The 13,224-nt window shown below is 34.2% G+C and overlaps 1 protein-coding gene and 1 long non-coding RNA gene across 2 annotated transcripts in view; one reads left to right on the top strand and one right to left on the bottom strand.

Annotated features, from left to right (window-relative positions):
* MTNR1A (melatonin receptor 1A) overlaps window positions 1–10,111 on the top strand; it is a 48,733-nt gene extending 38,622 nt beyond the window's left edge. The window contains exon 2 of the mRNA XM_003205776.4: window positions 9,029–10,111. Within this exon, the coding sequence (XP_003205824.1) occupies window positions 9,029–9,897 (869 nt within the window). The 3' untranslated portion in view covers window positions 9,898–10,111. The remainder of the gene's footprint in view (window positions 1–9,028) is intronic.
* The window catches only part of LOC116216575, a 43,201-nt gene that overhangs the window by 24,438 nt on the left and 5,539 nt on the right, over window positions 1–13,224 (bottom strand). The window lies entirely within an intron of this gene.

Below are 13,224 nucleotides of genomic sequence, written 5' to 3'. Positions count from 1 at the left end.
TAACTTTTTTTTCTTCCCATGAATAATACTATGGACAAAATCAACCATTAAACCCTGTTGAATAAAAGTTTGACTTTCAAAAGAAATTTAAGAAAGATTTCATATTTTCGGTGTGGAAGTCCATTGTATCTTTACCTTCATGGTTTTTCCTATTTACTTTCTCATAATGCATACTAGACCTTGGAGGGGAAGAGGCTGTGTCTTTCCATTTTCCAGCACCAATCCTGACTGATCTATGAGATTCTGAATAAATACAAAAATTCATTATATTTCACATATATCCATCTCTGCCATTTCCAGCTTTTTCCCTGTCCTTTATTTAAGTCTCTGAAATGCATACTGAGTTTTATTTATCTAAGCTGTGATAGCACCATTTTCTGTCCTTTATTTCAGAGCAAATGCAACTGAAAACGGAAGATGTGACCTTATCCTTATGGTACTATGATACTGTTCAGCTGTGTGATCCTTTGACATCATCAGCATTGCTATTCCAAAAGTCTATATACAGCCTGGTGAACTGAGATGACAGTCTTAGTGTTCTGTAAGATCTGGGCAATACACTATTGAAAAACAGGCAGTTCTGTAGGATTCTTTTCCTCCTAAATGAATGGTAAAAATGAGAGAGAGAAAAGATCAAATTGGCAACAGTAATATAATTCCCTTCTGCAAAAGTGGATAAGTTACTCAGGAAAATCTAGTTAGTTTCTGAAATACATGAAAGAAGAAGTTGATGGCCATGGGAATAGATGCCATGACCTTGAAATCAACACAAGCCCAATGATCTGCAGGAAGCCAGGCCAAATATTCACACCAAAAACCAGGGTTGCAGCCTATGTTTGCCTGCATTAGCTTCTAATTTCCACCTGCAAGACAGCAGGGTTTGTTGATTCTCTTCAGTGTCCATGCAAGTCTTCTTGATATTGTATGCTATGTTAATCCTCTTCCTTAGGTTAAATAGACAGAACAAAATCAAAGAATTATTTAAAGAGAGTTAGATTTAATTGGATCACTTGCATTAATTGGATAACTTCTGCATTTTGGTGAAGAACATCCACAGAATTGACAAACTATACATTTATTCACTGAGTGGTAGCAATACTCATTTTGAGTATCAGGAAATATCCATACAGTGCTTCAAACTTATATCAAACAGCAATTAAATTGTTTCAATTATCATCATATACTGGAGATTTGTCAGTGAATTTTTTAAAAAACTGAGTTGTTCACTTCAATTTAGCAAGTCATTTTCATCTGTTATTCCTAAATTAGAAACCTGAAAAGGAGTATGACAATTCCAATGTAATTAAACATTCATACTAAAGTAAACATAAATTACTAAATGTTATTCTAATGAAACTGTAGAGGTTTCAGTATAAGAATAGAGAATCACATACAATTTGCTGCTGCTTCTAAAGCAAAGTATCTTGGAAATGAATGTACTGTGTAGATCCTTGAGGCAAAATATTTCATGACACTGTATAGTTTAACAGAACAATAAGTGTATCTTTAGATTCAATATTGGCTCAGACTGCTAGTATTTAAAATCCTTTTTCAACCTTCATTTCTTATAAACCCTTAAAAAGACCCAGACCCTGACCACCTCAAGATCTTTAAAATCAGACCCCCAAAAAGACTACAGTCAAGTCCTGTCTATTCCTGCATTAGGTGCCTAGATATGCAATGGCAGTCCAGGCCTTTATTTATTGCTGCTTTTCTAGCTGTTTTATATTTTATGGCATATAAATTTGTCCACTGGCTAACACAACCCTTATCAGCACATCCAGAAATACCTGTCTTGCCAGTGCTGAGTTGTTTAGTGTTCCATGCACTTACTACATCTGCTCCTTAGTACAAATTAAGTACTTCTGCCATGTGAGAGGTCTAATACAAGAGACATTTTCAAAGCAACCCTGACATGTTACACAGAACTGCCAGAGGCAATTTGCATCCCCAAGTCTGTAGCACTCATCCATCATATGGGCTCAATACTTTTCTCTGCCTGACAGTAAAACCTTCCTATCATGAGCAAAGAACCAAGAATAGCACTGACAAATACTTCTAGACTGGAGGAAGGAAGGCAGTAGCAGCCTCACTCATCTGCGTGCCACTGGACAACAGAAGACTTTATGTCCTCTGAATACCTGCCAAACTACTAAAATCATGTGTACATATTTTGGCTACAGCCACGTTGGATCTGACACCAAAATCCTCATTTCTTTATGCTGACTATTATATAATCTCTCACTGCCATTTTCTGCCAATTACTCCGTGTATCTAATTTGCTTGACCAGAAGATGGCATAAGTATTTCAAATTGCTGCTGTAGCTTCAGTGGAAATCTTTGTATGATAATTAGTATAATCTAAATACAGTATAACATTTTCTTTTCAGATCTTTCATTCACACTGTGCTCATTATGTCAAATTTTCTTCAGTTTGCAGCACAGTGGAATGAAGTATTACAGTACAGGTTACTCTGATGACATAAATTAAAAATAATAATAATCTGTTTTCCTTATCTTTCAAATATACTGTTATGCAGCCCTCTAGCTTTTCAGATCTGTAACGTTAAGCACCCTGAGTTTCCATCAAATAATGTTAAAAGTTCAGGCTACTTAGATCCTTGCAGTATCCCGATTTCTCTGTGACGCTCAGAATTTATATTTTAACAAGAATATAAATGATTCTGAACTGTTAATATTTAATAATTTCTCCTCAGTGCTCACATGCTCCCTAGTCAACATCATTAAGATATGTAGGCAATCGTCATGTCTGTAATTACACAGCTGACTTCATAGATGAAAGTGGACCTGAAAATCCCTTCTATTATGAGAGGTGCACTTTCAACTGAGGCTCTAAGAAAATTTCTAAATCGTTTAGTTTAAAAGGAAGGAGAAAGAGGTTTTCTCACAAGCATTAAGAGCTATAATATACATTGTGGCCTTTAAGTTATTTATATTTGCTTGCATTACCACCTGCAAGATGAGGGTTAATTTGCTAATCAGAAGCAAAAACCCACAGGCCCATCACGCTATTTAAATTTAATGTGCATGTGGACGTCTTGATTCAGGCCAAGTTTATAAATAGTATCTTCAGTTTAAAAATAGGCTTTTCAGATCTAAGGGAGTTGATATTATGATCTGTAAAATGAATGAAGCTCCCAGGAGTAACTGGAGCTTATGTAATATTTATTCCTACATTTCTGCTCAGCTGTTTTGTGCCAGTTTGATGCTGAACAGCAAGGATTGTTAGTTTCTTAAACATTTAAAAACTTCCTTCAGTGAAGGTAGGACTGTCTGCAATTTCTTGTCTAGATAACCTCATTTGGCTTTGGAACTTTGCTTAAGAGACACTGACCACTTGCCCCTTATTAAAGAAGTTTTTGTTTAATAATCTTTATTACTCATTACCTTTGTGAAATCCCACACTGTGCTGCCAGGTACAGTAAATTTCTGATATTAAAGTGATTCTAGAAAGATTCTGGACAGATATGTCTTTTCTTGAACCCATATGACTGTTTAAAGTCATGACTGGTTAAGATTACAGGGAGAAGGGTTGCTGAGAATGTATAGTCCAGCTCTGTCTCCAGATACGTGAAAAAGAGTATTTCATTAAATTTGCATTTGCTACTCACAAAAACAGCTTTCACTTCTTAATTTTGTAGTAGGTTGTGATGTTTTAAAAAGTGAAACACTGGCACTAATGGAATAACATTTAGGGCAAAACTGTACACAATATATGAAACAAATACTAGATCTGTCATCCATCGTTGAGACACCGTTTTGTTCATGGAAATGGCTATCCATGGAAGAGAAACAGAGGAAAGACCAGCAGGTATTTTTACCAAAATGTATTTCTAGGGAAGAAAGTCCAGCTCATAAGAACAAAATATGGCAAACTAAATATTATTTTTAGACTTCTATTTTGTTTTCTTCACAAACTAGCCTGTTGGCTCATTTCCTGTGATGTTTTATATACTTGAATCAGAAGCTTACTCACTTCTACGATCCTGTTGTGGAGTTACACGTTTTCTGAACTGCATGTTTTGCTAGCTCTCAATCACTGCCGTCACTTTTGCTTGATATAATCATGTCATTATGGTGCACTGTTCAGTTATGACTGTGAGGTATTGCTTTTGAATTTCCTACTTTTCATTGTATGTTTAATACCAGCACGCACCTAATATTAGTCTTGTTTTAAGTTCAGCACATAAAGTCAGCTTCATATTCTGAGTCAGCATTGAATTAATGAGAAAAATGCAGTGAAATCTGTAGCTATCCTTGAAGAAAATCGGTAAAAGTATTAGAGTGATCAGAACTAGGTTTTTTAAAACATAAATTAAAACTTAGGTAACGCTAAATATACAAAAATGATGAAAATGGAACTCTTTCAACACAATATTTGGATAAAGTACAACTTCTAGAAAGCAAAGCTTCCTGTTAATTAAGCCTAGTCATGAAATAATCAGAAATGACAGCATATCTGGCAGAATCTGAGAGCTAATAAAAATAGACAATCAATAGGAATGGCATGGAACTTGTAGTTAGAAAGTAGGTTTAGTCTCATAACTGTTTCAACATTGCAAATGTTTTTACTAACCTCTTTCCGTAGAGACACACTTAACAAGTAAACATTAAAGAGAGAGCTGAGCCAGTGGCCACTGAAACAAAAGCTTTGTACTTGACTTGAATAAAGCTGCATAGACTGTTTAGTTTTGCCTAGAAGCAAAAGCATCTCTAGTTAGCATAAAAACTTTATGTTCCTCTTAGCTAAATTTGGTACAACTTGAAGCATTAATTAAAATTAATTAAAAATGGGAAATGTAACACTTATACTGCAAAATGTAGAACCATGATTAAAACATGATGTCTGGAAAGGATTTGTAATAAGAAGCCAATACATTATTTATATGATAAAGAATTTGAAATAAATAAACAGAAATAGTGACTTAGCATCCAATATTAAAAGGTAAAAAAATTCTTTACAAAAAAGGAGAAACAGTAGCTTAGCCATTGTTGCCAGCAAAAGGACATCTTCAATACAACTCATTCAGACTGATTTGGTTCCAAAAAGTAATGGTTGGAATTTCTAATAGTTTTAGCACTTTGCTATTCATTCCTTAGGTAGGTAAGTTGTTTCCTTTTTTTCACTTTTTTTTTTTGTCCTGGTCCAAGCTAGAAGTTTTGAAATTATCAAAATACTTCACAACACTTGAGGAACTAGATCTGTGGACCCCCACCTCCTTCAGTTTAAGTCTACAAGAGACACAGAGCACCATTTAGACTAAGCAATTGTAATATTTTTCCATGAATATCCTGCACTTAAGTTTCTGGAAATTTCTGCAGACGTACTAATTCCCATTAATGTCTGGATTCATTTAATACCTTATCTAGGAAATATCAACCCACACAGCAATTTATATGTTATGCAGATGCTACTTACCATTGATATAACATCATATAGTTCTTATTTGATGCCAAGTTATTAATTTTGACATCGGGACAATTAATATCCCATATATTTTTATAATTTGCCAAGGTCACAGTTTTTATATTCAGCCTATGTTGTGCTTTTGGAAAAGTTGAGTTGCCTGGAAAAGTACTTGTTTGTTTTTGATTGCTTTACTGCAGGGTTGTTTTTTTTATTTAGCAGGTAGGTCTGATGTTGCTAAGTGTTTGCTGAGAAGAATAATTTCATTTTTTTAGTAACAATGGTGAAAGTATTTAACAGAACATTGTTTTAGATTGCATCTAAAAGAACAGGCTGATAAAGTCAGTGACCATTGGGTTGTCTTCTCACTTGCACCCATACCACAACAGCTGCTTAAACTCATTTAACTGCAAAGTCAAGAAATTAAACTCTACATTCTTTGTTCAGCCAACTTGTGTTAATGCTCTGTAATGAGTTCTTCACTTACATAAATCACATTTTTTCACAACAGTCTATTCTTAATCTCTTAGGAGGAAGACTAGTTTTTGTTCAGTGAAGAACTACTGAAGATTTTGATGTTGTGGCTGTTCTTTTTAAAGAGCTCAACATGGAACTTCAGACTTCATTCTGTTCAAACCCAACTCTGAGGATAAAAGCTGATTTATTCCTAGATTTTTATTTTTTTTTAAATGATACTCACCACTACAATACCAATGCTCCACAAACATAAGAATTTTTATTTTCACAATATGCCATTAAATATATGGGAATTTCATTGAGTATCTTCCAGTAATAGTGGATGCCTAAATCAAGGCTCCTATTTTTAAAGCAAGAGCTATGCAACATGTGCAACGTCAGCACTATTTCAGATCCAACATAAGAATCTGAAACAATGAACTTCAAAACACATAACAAACAAATTAACCCAAACAATTTTTACTTGAAGTTTCTATACTCATAAGGAAAATGCATCAGAACTCAAGTCTAAAGACAACCATTCCTGAAAGGCAAGTTAAATGTACTCTTCGCAAGCAAGCATCTGGTTTCCCAGAAGTCTTCTAGCCCAAGGCTATACCTGACATGCAAACCAGGAGAAGACAGACAAAGAGTTTGGTTTCCAAGTTCATGAATTTTTAAAAAGATAGGTTCCCAACTTGGTCTTCTTGCCTCCCAGTGCCTTATGAAACAGCTTATCTTTCTAGCCTTTCAGGGTTTTTGGTCTATGGCAGCCTACTGGAAAGAACAGCTGGGATTACCATGGATCCCAAATTTGTTGAGGCCTGAAATTTATCTGATTCATAGACAGAGTGCCTACTTTTCCTAGACTGTTTTTTTCCAAAGCATTTCTAAAACAAATCAGGAAAAGAAAGAAAGAAAGAAAGAAAGAAAGAAAGAAAGAAAGAAAGAAAGAAAGAAAGAAAGAAAGAAAGAAAGAAAGAAAAAGCATTACACATTTCTTTTATTCAACAAAGGGCAAAAAGAAAATCCATGCTTCTTTCAGCATTTCTCTTATTAATTGCTGAACCTTTTATATCAAGAGTGTCATTACTGGTAATAATGACAGTATTCGTGTAGATCACCAGCAGAAGTAGATAGTATAGAGAAAGGTCTGATATGACCAGTCTTAACTGTGCAAAAAAATCTATAAGCAAATGAAAACAGGATTCTTCAAGTATTCTCTAAACAAGGTCCCAGCTCTTTTTCCCATCTAGAATTTATCTGTAGCCATTTCATCAAATATGCAGCATTTGAGGCAGGGGAGGATGTTTGGTAACCCACTACTGCCAACTTTTAATCCCATTTCAATTTCTCAATCCCTAAGTTAAACACAGAGCTTCTGCTTAAAGGAGCTCTGATGTTTCTTCTGAAATGATCTGGAATTGTGCTAACGTCTTACAGATAAGCATATTTCAGCCTGGCAATGAATTCATGGGCAAAAATAAGAAACTACGGAGACCATAGAAAGAGAGACATCTCTAAATTCAGATACAAAATCTATGAAAAATATTCTAGCAATCTTCTGAGGCCATTTATCCCATTGCTATGAGTATAAGTGCCAAACGTAGTATTTCATGTTAGAATCAAAAGTTTGAAAAAAGGGGAATAAGTAGAATCCTGAACTAAATAATTGCTGTATTTTTGTCTATATTTGTTTGCACAGTTAATATTTCTACACAACCATGTAAAGCATAAGAATAGTGAGAGAATATGTATTTAAATTTTTTCAAGTAAAATACTTTTTTGAGAATTAAATGTCCTATTAGTTCATAAGTACTTTTACCTTTTTCCCTTAAAATATTTTTATTTATTTGTGTTTTTTCTGCTTAAGGTAAATGCATAAAACAATTTACCAAAGCTGATTTTGATTATTAATGAGCTAGCAATATATTTTCTTAGAGGTTACAATAGCTTATATTTAATCTTCTGTGAACAATCTTAACACGCACTTATACAAACACATTTGTATACCTATACATATGCATGAACATGTATACATTTATACATTTCTGTTGATATGGACATGAATAACATGACACATATATGTGGTATGTAGTAGTTATTTTTTAAAAAAGAAGAGAAGCTGTATCTTCTGTGTTTTGTGAACCTGGAATTGCTAGGAGGCATTCAGATGAGTTATTACTAAAGTAATCATCTCTTAAAAAAAAAAAAAAAGAGAAAGAGAATATATCATCTGCACTAAAAGGATTAATTCAAAATTAATGTAATTATGACAGATTCTTTTGTCTTTGAGAGCTCTACCAAGAGCTAACACACCCTAAAATAACGTCTCTTTGTTTTAATTAGAAAACTGACCTGAGAGAATGCTTAATTTTTCACTTTGGAGCCAGATAAGAAAGTGGTATTAGTAGTCTGTGGGAGCAGTCATGGTCATCACCTGGGATAACTTGTTTTACTGAAGACCACATGTCACAGTTTAGGAAAGAAAACTTACTTTGTGATCAGCTGGACTCTTAGAAATTCTTTTTTTAATTTCCACAGATACTACTTCCCAAAATATGAATTTCAGTGATATGGTTAAGTGCTATCCAAAAGATTCAAAAAGGTGATGTCACTTTAATGGAAGCTTGAAATACAAATGGAAAAACAAATATTCATTTCAGAACAGAAAGCAAACAAACAAACAAACGAAACTATGGGGTAATGTAAGAAAAGGGAATTAAACTAAATACAGAAGGTGATTGTAAGTTTTGAAATGTATTAGTGATCATACTTTTTATGCTGATTTTTCAGAAGAGACTATTTAAAGCTAAAACAAGGCTTAAAATTATGAATATTTTAATACTATACGAATTCTGGGTCTCTGTGATTAGGAGAATCCAAATAAATTAAATAATAAAAATAGTAGGTCATTGTAATTAATAGACAGTTTCCTTTTAGATAGTGCAGGCTTAAACTAAGCATCCTTCTTAGATTTAAAATGAGTGTCATTTCTTATATATGAAAATTAATTTCAACCTAGAAACTAGAACTTAATGAAATATAGAATGTTCCACTAAGGCTGGTCATTAATGTATTAAGAGCAGAAGTAATGAAAGAGAATGAGAATCTAATACTTGTATTTTTATATTTATTTTACAGGAAATATATTTGTGGTAAGCCTGGCAATTGCAGACTTGGTCGTAGCAATCTATCCATATCCACTGGTCCTCACCTCTGTATTTCACAATGGATGGAATCTGGGATACCTTCACTGCCAGATTAGTGGCTTCTTGATGGGCCTAAGTGTCATTGGATCAATTTTCAATATTACAGGCATTGCTATCAATCGATACTGCTATATCTGCCACAGTCTCAAATATGACAAGCTGTACAGCGACAAGAATTCTTTGTGCTATGTTGTTCTCATTTGGGTCCTAACAGTTGTTGCTATTGTGCCCAACCTGTTTGTGGGATCTCTACAATATGACCCCAGGATTTACTCGTGCACATTTGCACAGTCTGTGAGTTCAGCATATACAATAGCAGTGGTGTTTTTCCACTTCATGCTTCCCATAGCCATAGTTACTTATTGTTACTTGAGAATATGGATCCTTGTTATTCAGGTAAGACGAAGGGTTAAACCAGACAACAACCCCAGACTGAAACCACATGACTTCAGAAACTTTGTAACCATGTTTGTAGTATTTGTACTGTTTGCCGTGTGCTGGGCTCCTTTGAATTTCATTGGCCTCGCTGTGGCTGTTGACCCAGAAACTATAATCCCTAAGATTCCAGAGTGGTTGTTCGTGTCTAGCTATTACATGGCATATTTCAACAGCTGCCTTAATGCCATCATATATGGACTCCTGAATCAGAACTTCAGAAGAGAATACAAGAAAATTGTTGTCAGTTTTTGTACAGCAAAAGCTTTTTTCCAGGACAGTTCTAATGATGCAGCAGACAGGATAAGAAGTAAACCTTCTCCGCTGATTACAAACAACAATCAAGTGAAGGTGGACTCTGTGTGAAAATGGGAACGTTATTACTTTCACTTCACAGCATCTAAATAAAGAATCTGTTTCATTAGACCTACTGTTGAATATTATACTGAATTCTGTATTCTACATTGAAGGCACTTTGATCAAAATCTTTGCATGGTATTTGGGAATCTGAGTTACAGAGCCTTTACATACAGATATTGTTGTACAGTAGTATATCTTTCGTATAACAACACAGTATATCCTTGAGGGAATTACAATACAAATTATGCATGGATACTTTTTTTCCTCCTCTCAAACGGAGTTAACAAATTAGAGATAGAATGAAACAAAAATATCCATATTACCTGGCTTAATGAAAGAAGACACAAAACTATTCCCACTGCTCTCTACCTCCATCTTTTGGCCAAGTTATGATCCCGATTCAAAAATCTCTGACAACTTATTTTAAAAGATGAAATCTGGTTGTATTTTAGGAAATAAACTCTGAGAATTATTTACATTAAACCTTACCAGACTTCCTAGTAATGGCATTCTCAACTGACTTCTCAAATCCAAAATAGTTTTTAGGGGAAGAAATGAGTAACTGAGTTATTATTATCAAAGCTACAGAGAGGGGAGGATAAACTGGACAGAAAAAAAAAAAAGTGATACGATTCATCTTCTCAAGCCATTTGGGACAGGTGGAGAAAAGTACAAAACACCACTTTTTTTCTGAAGACATAGTAATTCACAAAATTGGAAAGTTTCCCAAAACATGTTCTGGAGAGACACCTCCTAGAAACATAAGCAAGGAAGAATCAGTATTTCTCACTTCTGTGCGGTATGGAATTTCGGAGCCTTTGCAAGAAGACTTATGCTTTTAAAAGTGACAGTGGGTAAGGATGACATTTTGTCTGGTTAGTTGAGTCATAATCTCATAACACCCTGGGAAATTACAAATATTTACAGAATGAGCATGTGACATCTTTCTCAACTTAATCTCCTGGGCATAATATAAGATTTATAGGTTATTTTGTAAACTCCTATAGATAAGCTTTTCAAAATAATCGTTTACCACGGTTGTAAAAATAATATTCACCTCTAACAATTAAACACATCTAATTAACAAAGAGAAAATGCTACTAATGATGCTGCTAGAAGGAGAAATATATGACTCTCAGGAGAGGACCTGTTACGTGGACTTTCCACAGACAACAAGTGTCTTTTCACTGGGAGGAAGCATACTGTGAAATGAGAAAGTATACCTAGACAGCATGTCTCCTGCAACAGTGCATCTCTGTTGATAAAAAAGTCCTCTGATGCAGGAAGACAATAGGATTCACCTTCAAGCTGACCTTATAGAGAAAGAATATTTAACTCTGGAAAGATACTGCAAGATACTGCAACTGTCATACCTTTTAGTACTCAAGAGTTCATACCTGTACCAATGTTCAATTAAACGCGAGCTTTTCCAAGCCAATTCCAGTCACTTCAACTGTACTAAGATTTTCTGAACAGCCTGTAAAAGTTTTCTGTACTGAAAAGTAGACTTATCTAAGCAATTTTGAATAATTACTTGCTGTACTGGAGATTTTCTTCAATTTATATGTCTTAGAAACTAACAGCCACTCTACATTTATATAATTCCTTAAGCTGTCTAGAAATCTAACAGCATCTCCTCTTTCATGGATCATAGATTAGTGTACATTTGACTTAATATTAGCAATGAACTAAAGAGAATACATTCATATTTACTTGAAAACCCCACTGACATTTCGTCAATGACCAGCTTCTTACCTTAAACATAGGTGCCTCATGTTCTCACTTGTTTATGTCAAGCTGGAACTAATGAACATCTTAAAATCCTGCAGATTAACTAGCCAGTCAAAGCACTGTTGAGGTGCTTGACTCATCTTTGTTTACATTTGCCAGTCAGAACCACTGTGTAAATAACCAGCTCTCTTCTATTGTAGTATCATCATATGATGCAGTATAATACAACATGATTAACAGCATAAATTATATCACAGTTTTTTTCACTGTGATTTCATCCTCAGAGGATGCTTTGCTCTGTTTTGTTGCTTTGTGTGTATTGATTTCAGAATAGGGAGGGAGGCGTGACCAGCGTATAAGAAAATAAATTCTTCATGTAAGAAAAAACACTATTCAAATTCTTACAAACTTGCCTTATTTTAAGTGTATTTTCAATGAAAATTATGTCTTACAATGCTTCTAATAAATTAGCATAAAGACAATTAGCTTAATCATCCATAAATTTAGAATTCTCAAATATTTTTCACTTGCCATTGACAACAGATAATGTATATGCTTATCCTGTCTATGTATTTATGAGCTGATTCAAAATTGTGGGTTTTCTGAGGCATTAGTCCCCTGTAATTCACAAGTGCTAAAGTATATTTTTGATGATAATGAAAATGGCTTGCTATATGCAATAAAACATACCAAAGGTATATATTTTATTGAATAGGCCTGGAATTAAAATAGAGAGCATTTTTTTCAGATCTGATATTTTGAAATATTTGTATGATATCTAAATCATAGAACTGTGCATGGTGGTGATGTTATGAGCTGATAAATATAGCAATAACTTTAAGAAATTAACCTCTTGTTCTTCTTTGGGGGGGGAAGTGTGTTAGACTTTACAATGTAGTTTAAATTAATATGGATGAAAAACATCTGCTGCCCTCTTCAGATTCTTCAGGTACTCTTACTGCCATTCTGAGTTACGTTAGTCAGGGTGTGCAAAAAACTCAGTGCAAAAATGAAATAATGCTGTGGTTTAACTCTTTAGCAGTGATTTTTTCTATTCAGATTTTGTTCTCTCTAAGAAGAGGTTAAAGTGATGCATGTAAGACAGTGAGCAGACCATTGTCTTACATGGCAATGTAAGTCAGTAAGTCAGCATCTCAAAATGTTTATGGTCAATGTAAAAAAAATCAACAAAAATAATTGTAATTTCCTTTCATTATAGTGAGATGGAGCTAGAAATATATCCAAATTTCATTGCTTCTATGAAAGTGAATGAGCCATGATGTGTTTTTGCAGTTCCAAGTCATGACTTTTTCCTTGTATGAAAGGCATGCTTTAAGTTTGCATTATTTAGATCTCTGTCTGGTGGATAGCATTTTCTTACCAGGCTTGGATGGATTTAAATCTAAAACGCAAGACTTAACAGTCTGCAATGCATGCAAAGACACTTCCTTTCAGTACTTCCTATCCACTTCTGTTTTGAGCTCTAATGAAGCCAAATCACCTCTGGGAAACAGCAATGAATTGCCTGTATGCATGATACTGAAAATTCACATCCTAATTGTCCCCAGCCTTATCCTAAAAATAAGTATTTTTCTTATATCA

This window comes from Meleagris gallopavo, chromosome 4, assembly GCF_000146605.3.
Source record: "Meleagris gallopavo isolate NT-WF06-2002-E0010 breed Aviagen turkey brand Nicholas breeding stock chromosome 4, Turkey_5.1, whole genome shotgun sequence".
Classification (NCBI taxonomy): Eukaryota; Metazoa; Chordata; class Aves; order Galliformes; family Phasianidae; genus Meleagris; species Meleagris gallopavo.
The sequence above is the reverse complement of the archived record's forward strand: the minus strand, read 5'-3'. Positions and strand labels throughout refer to the sequence as shown.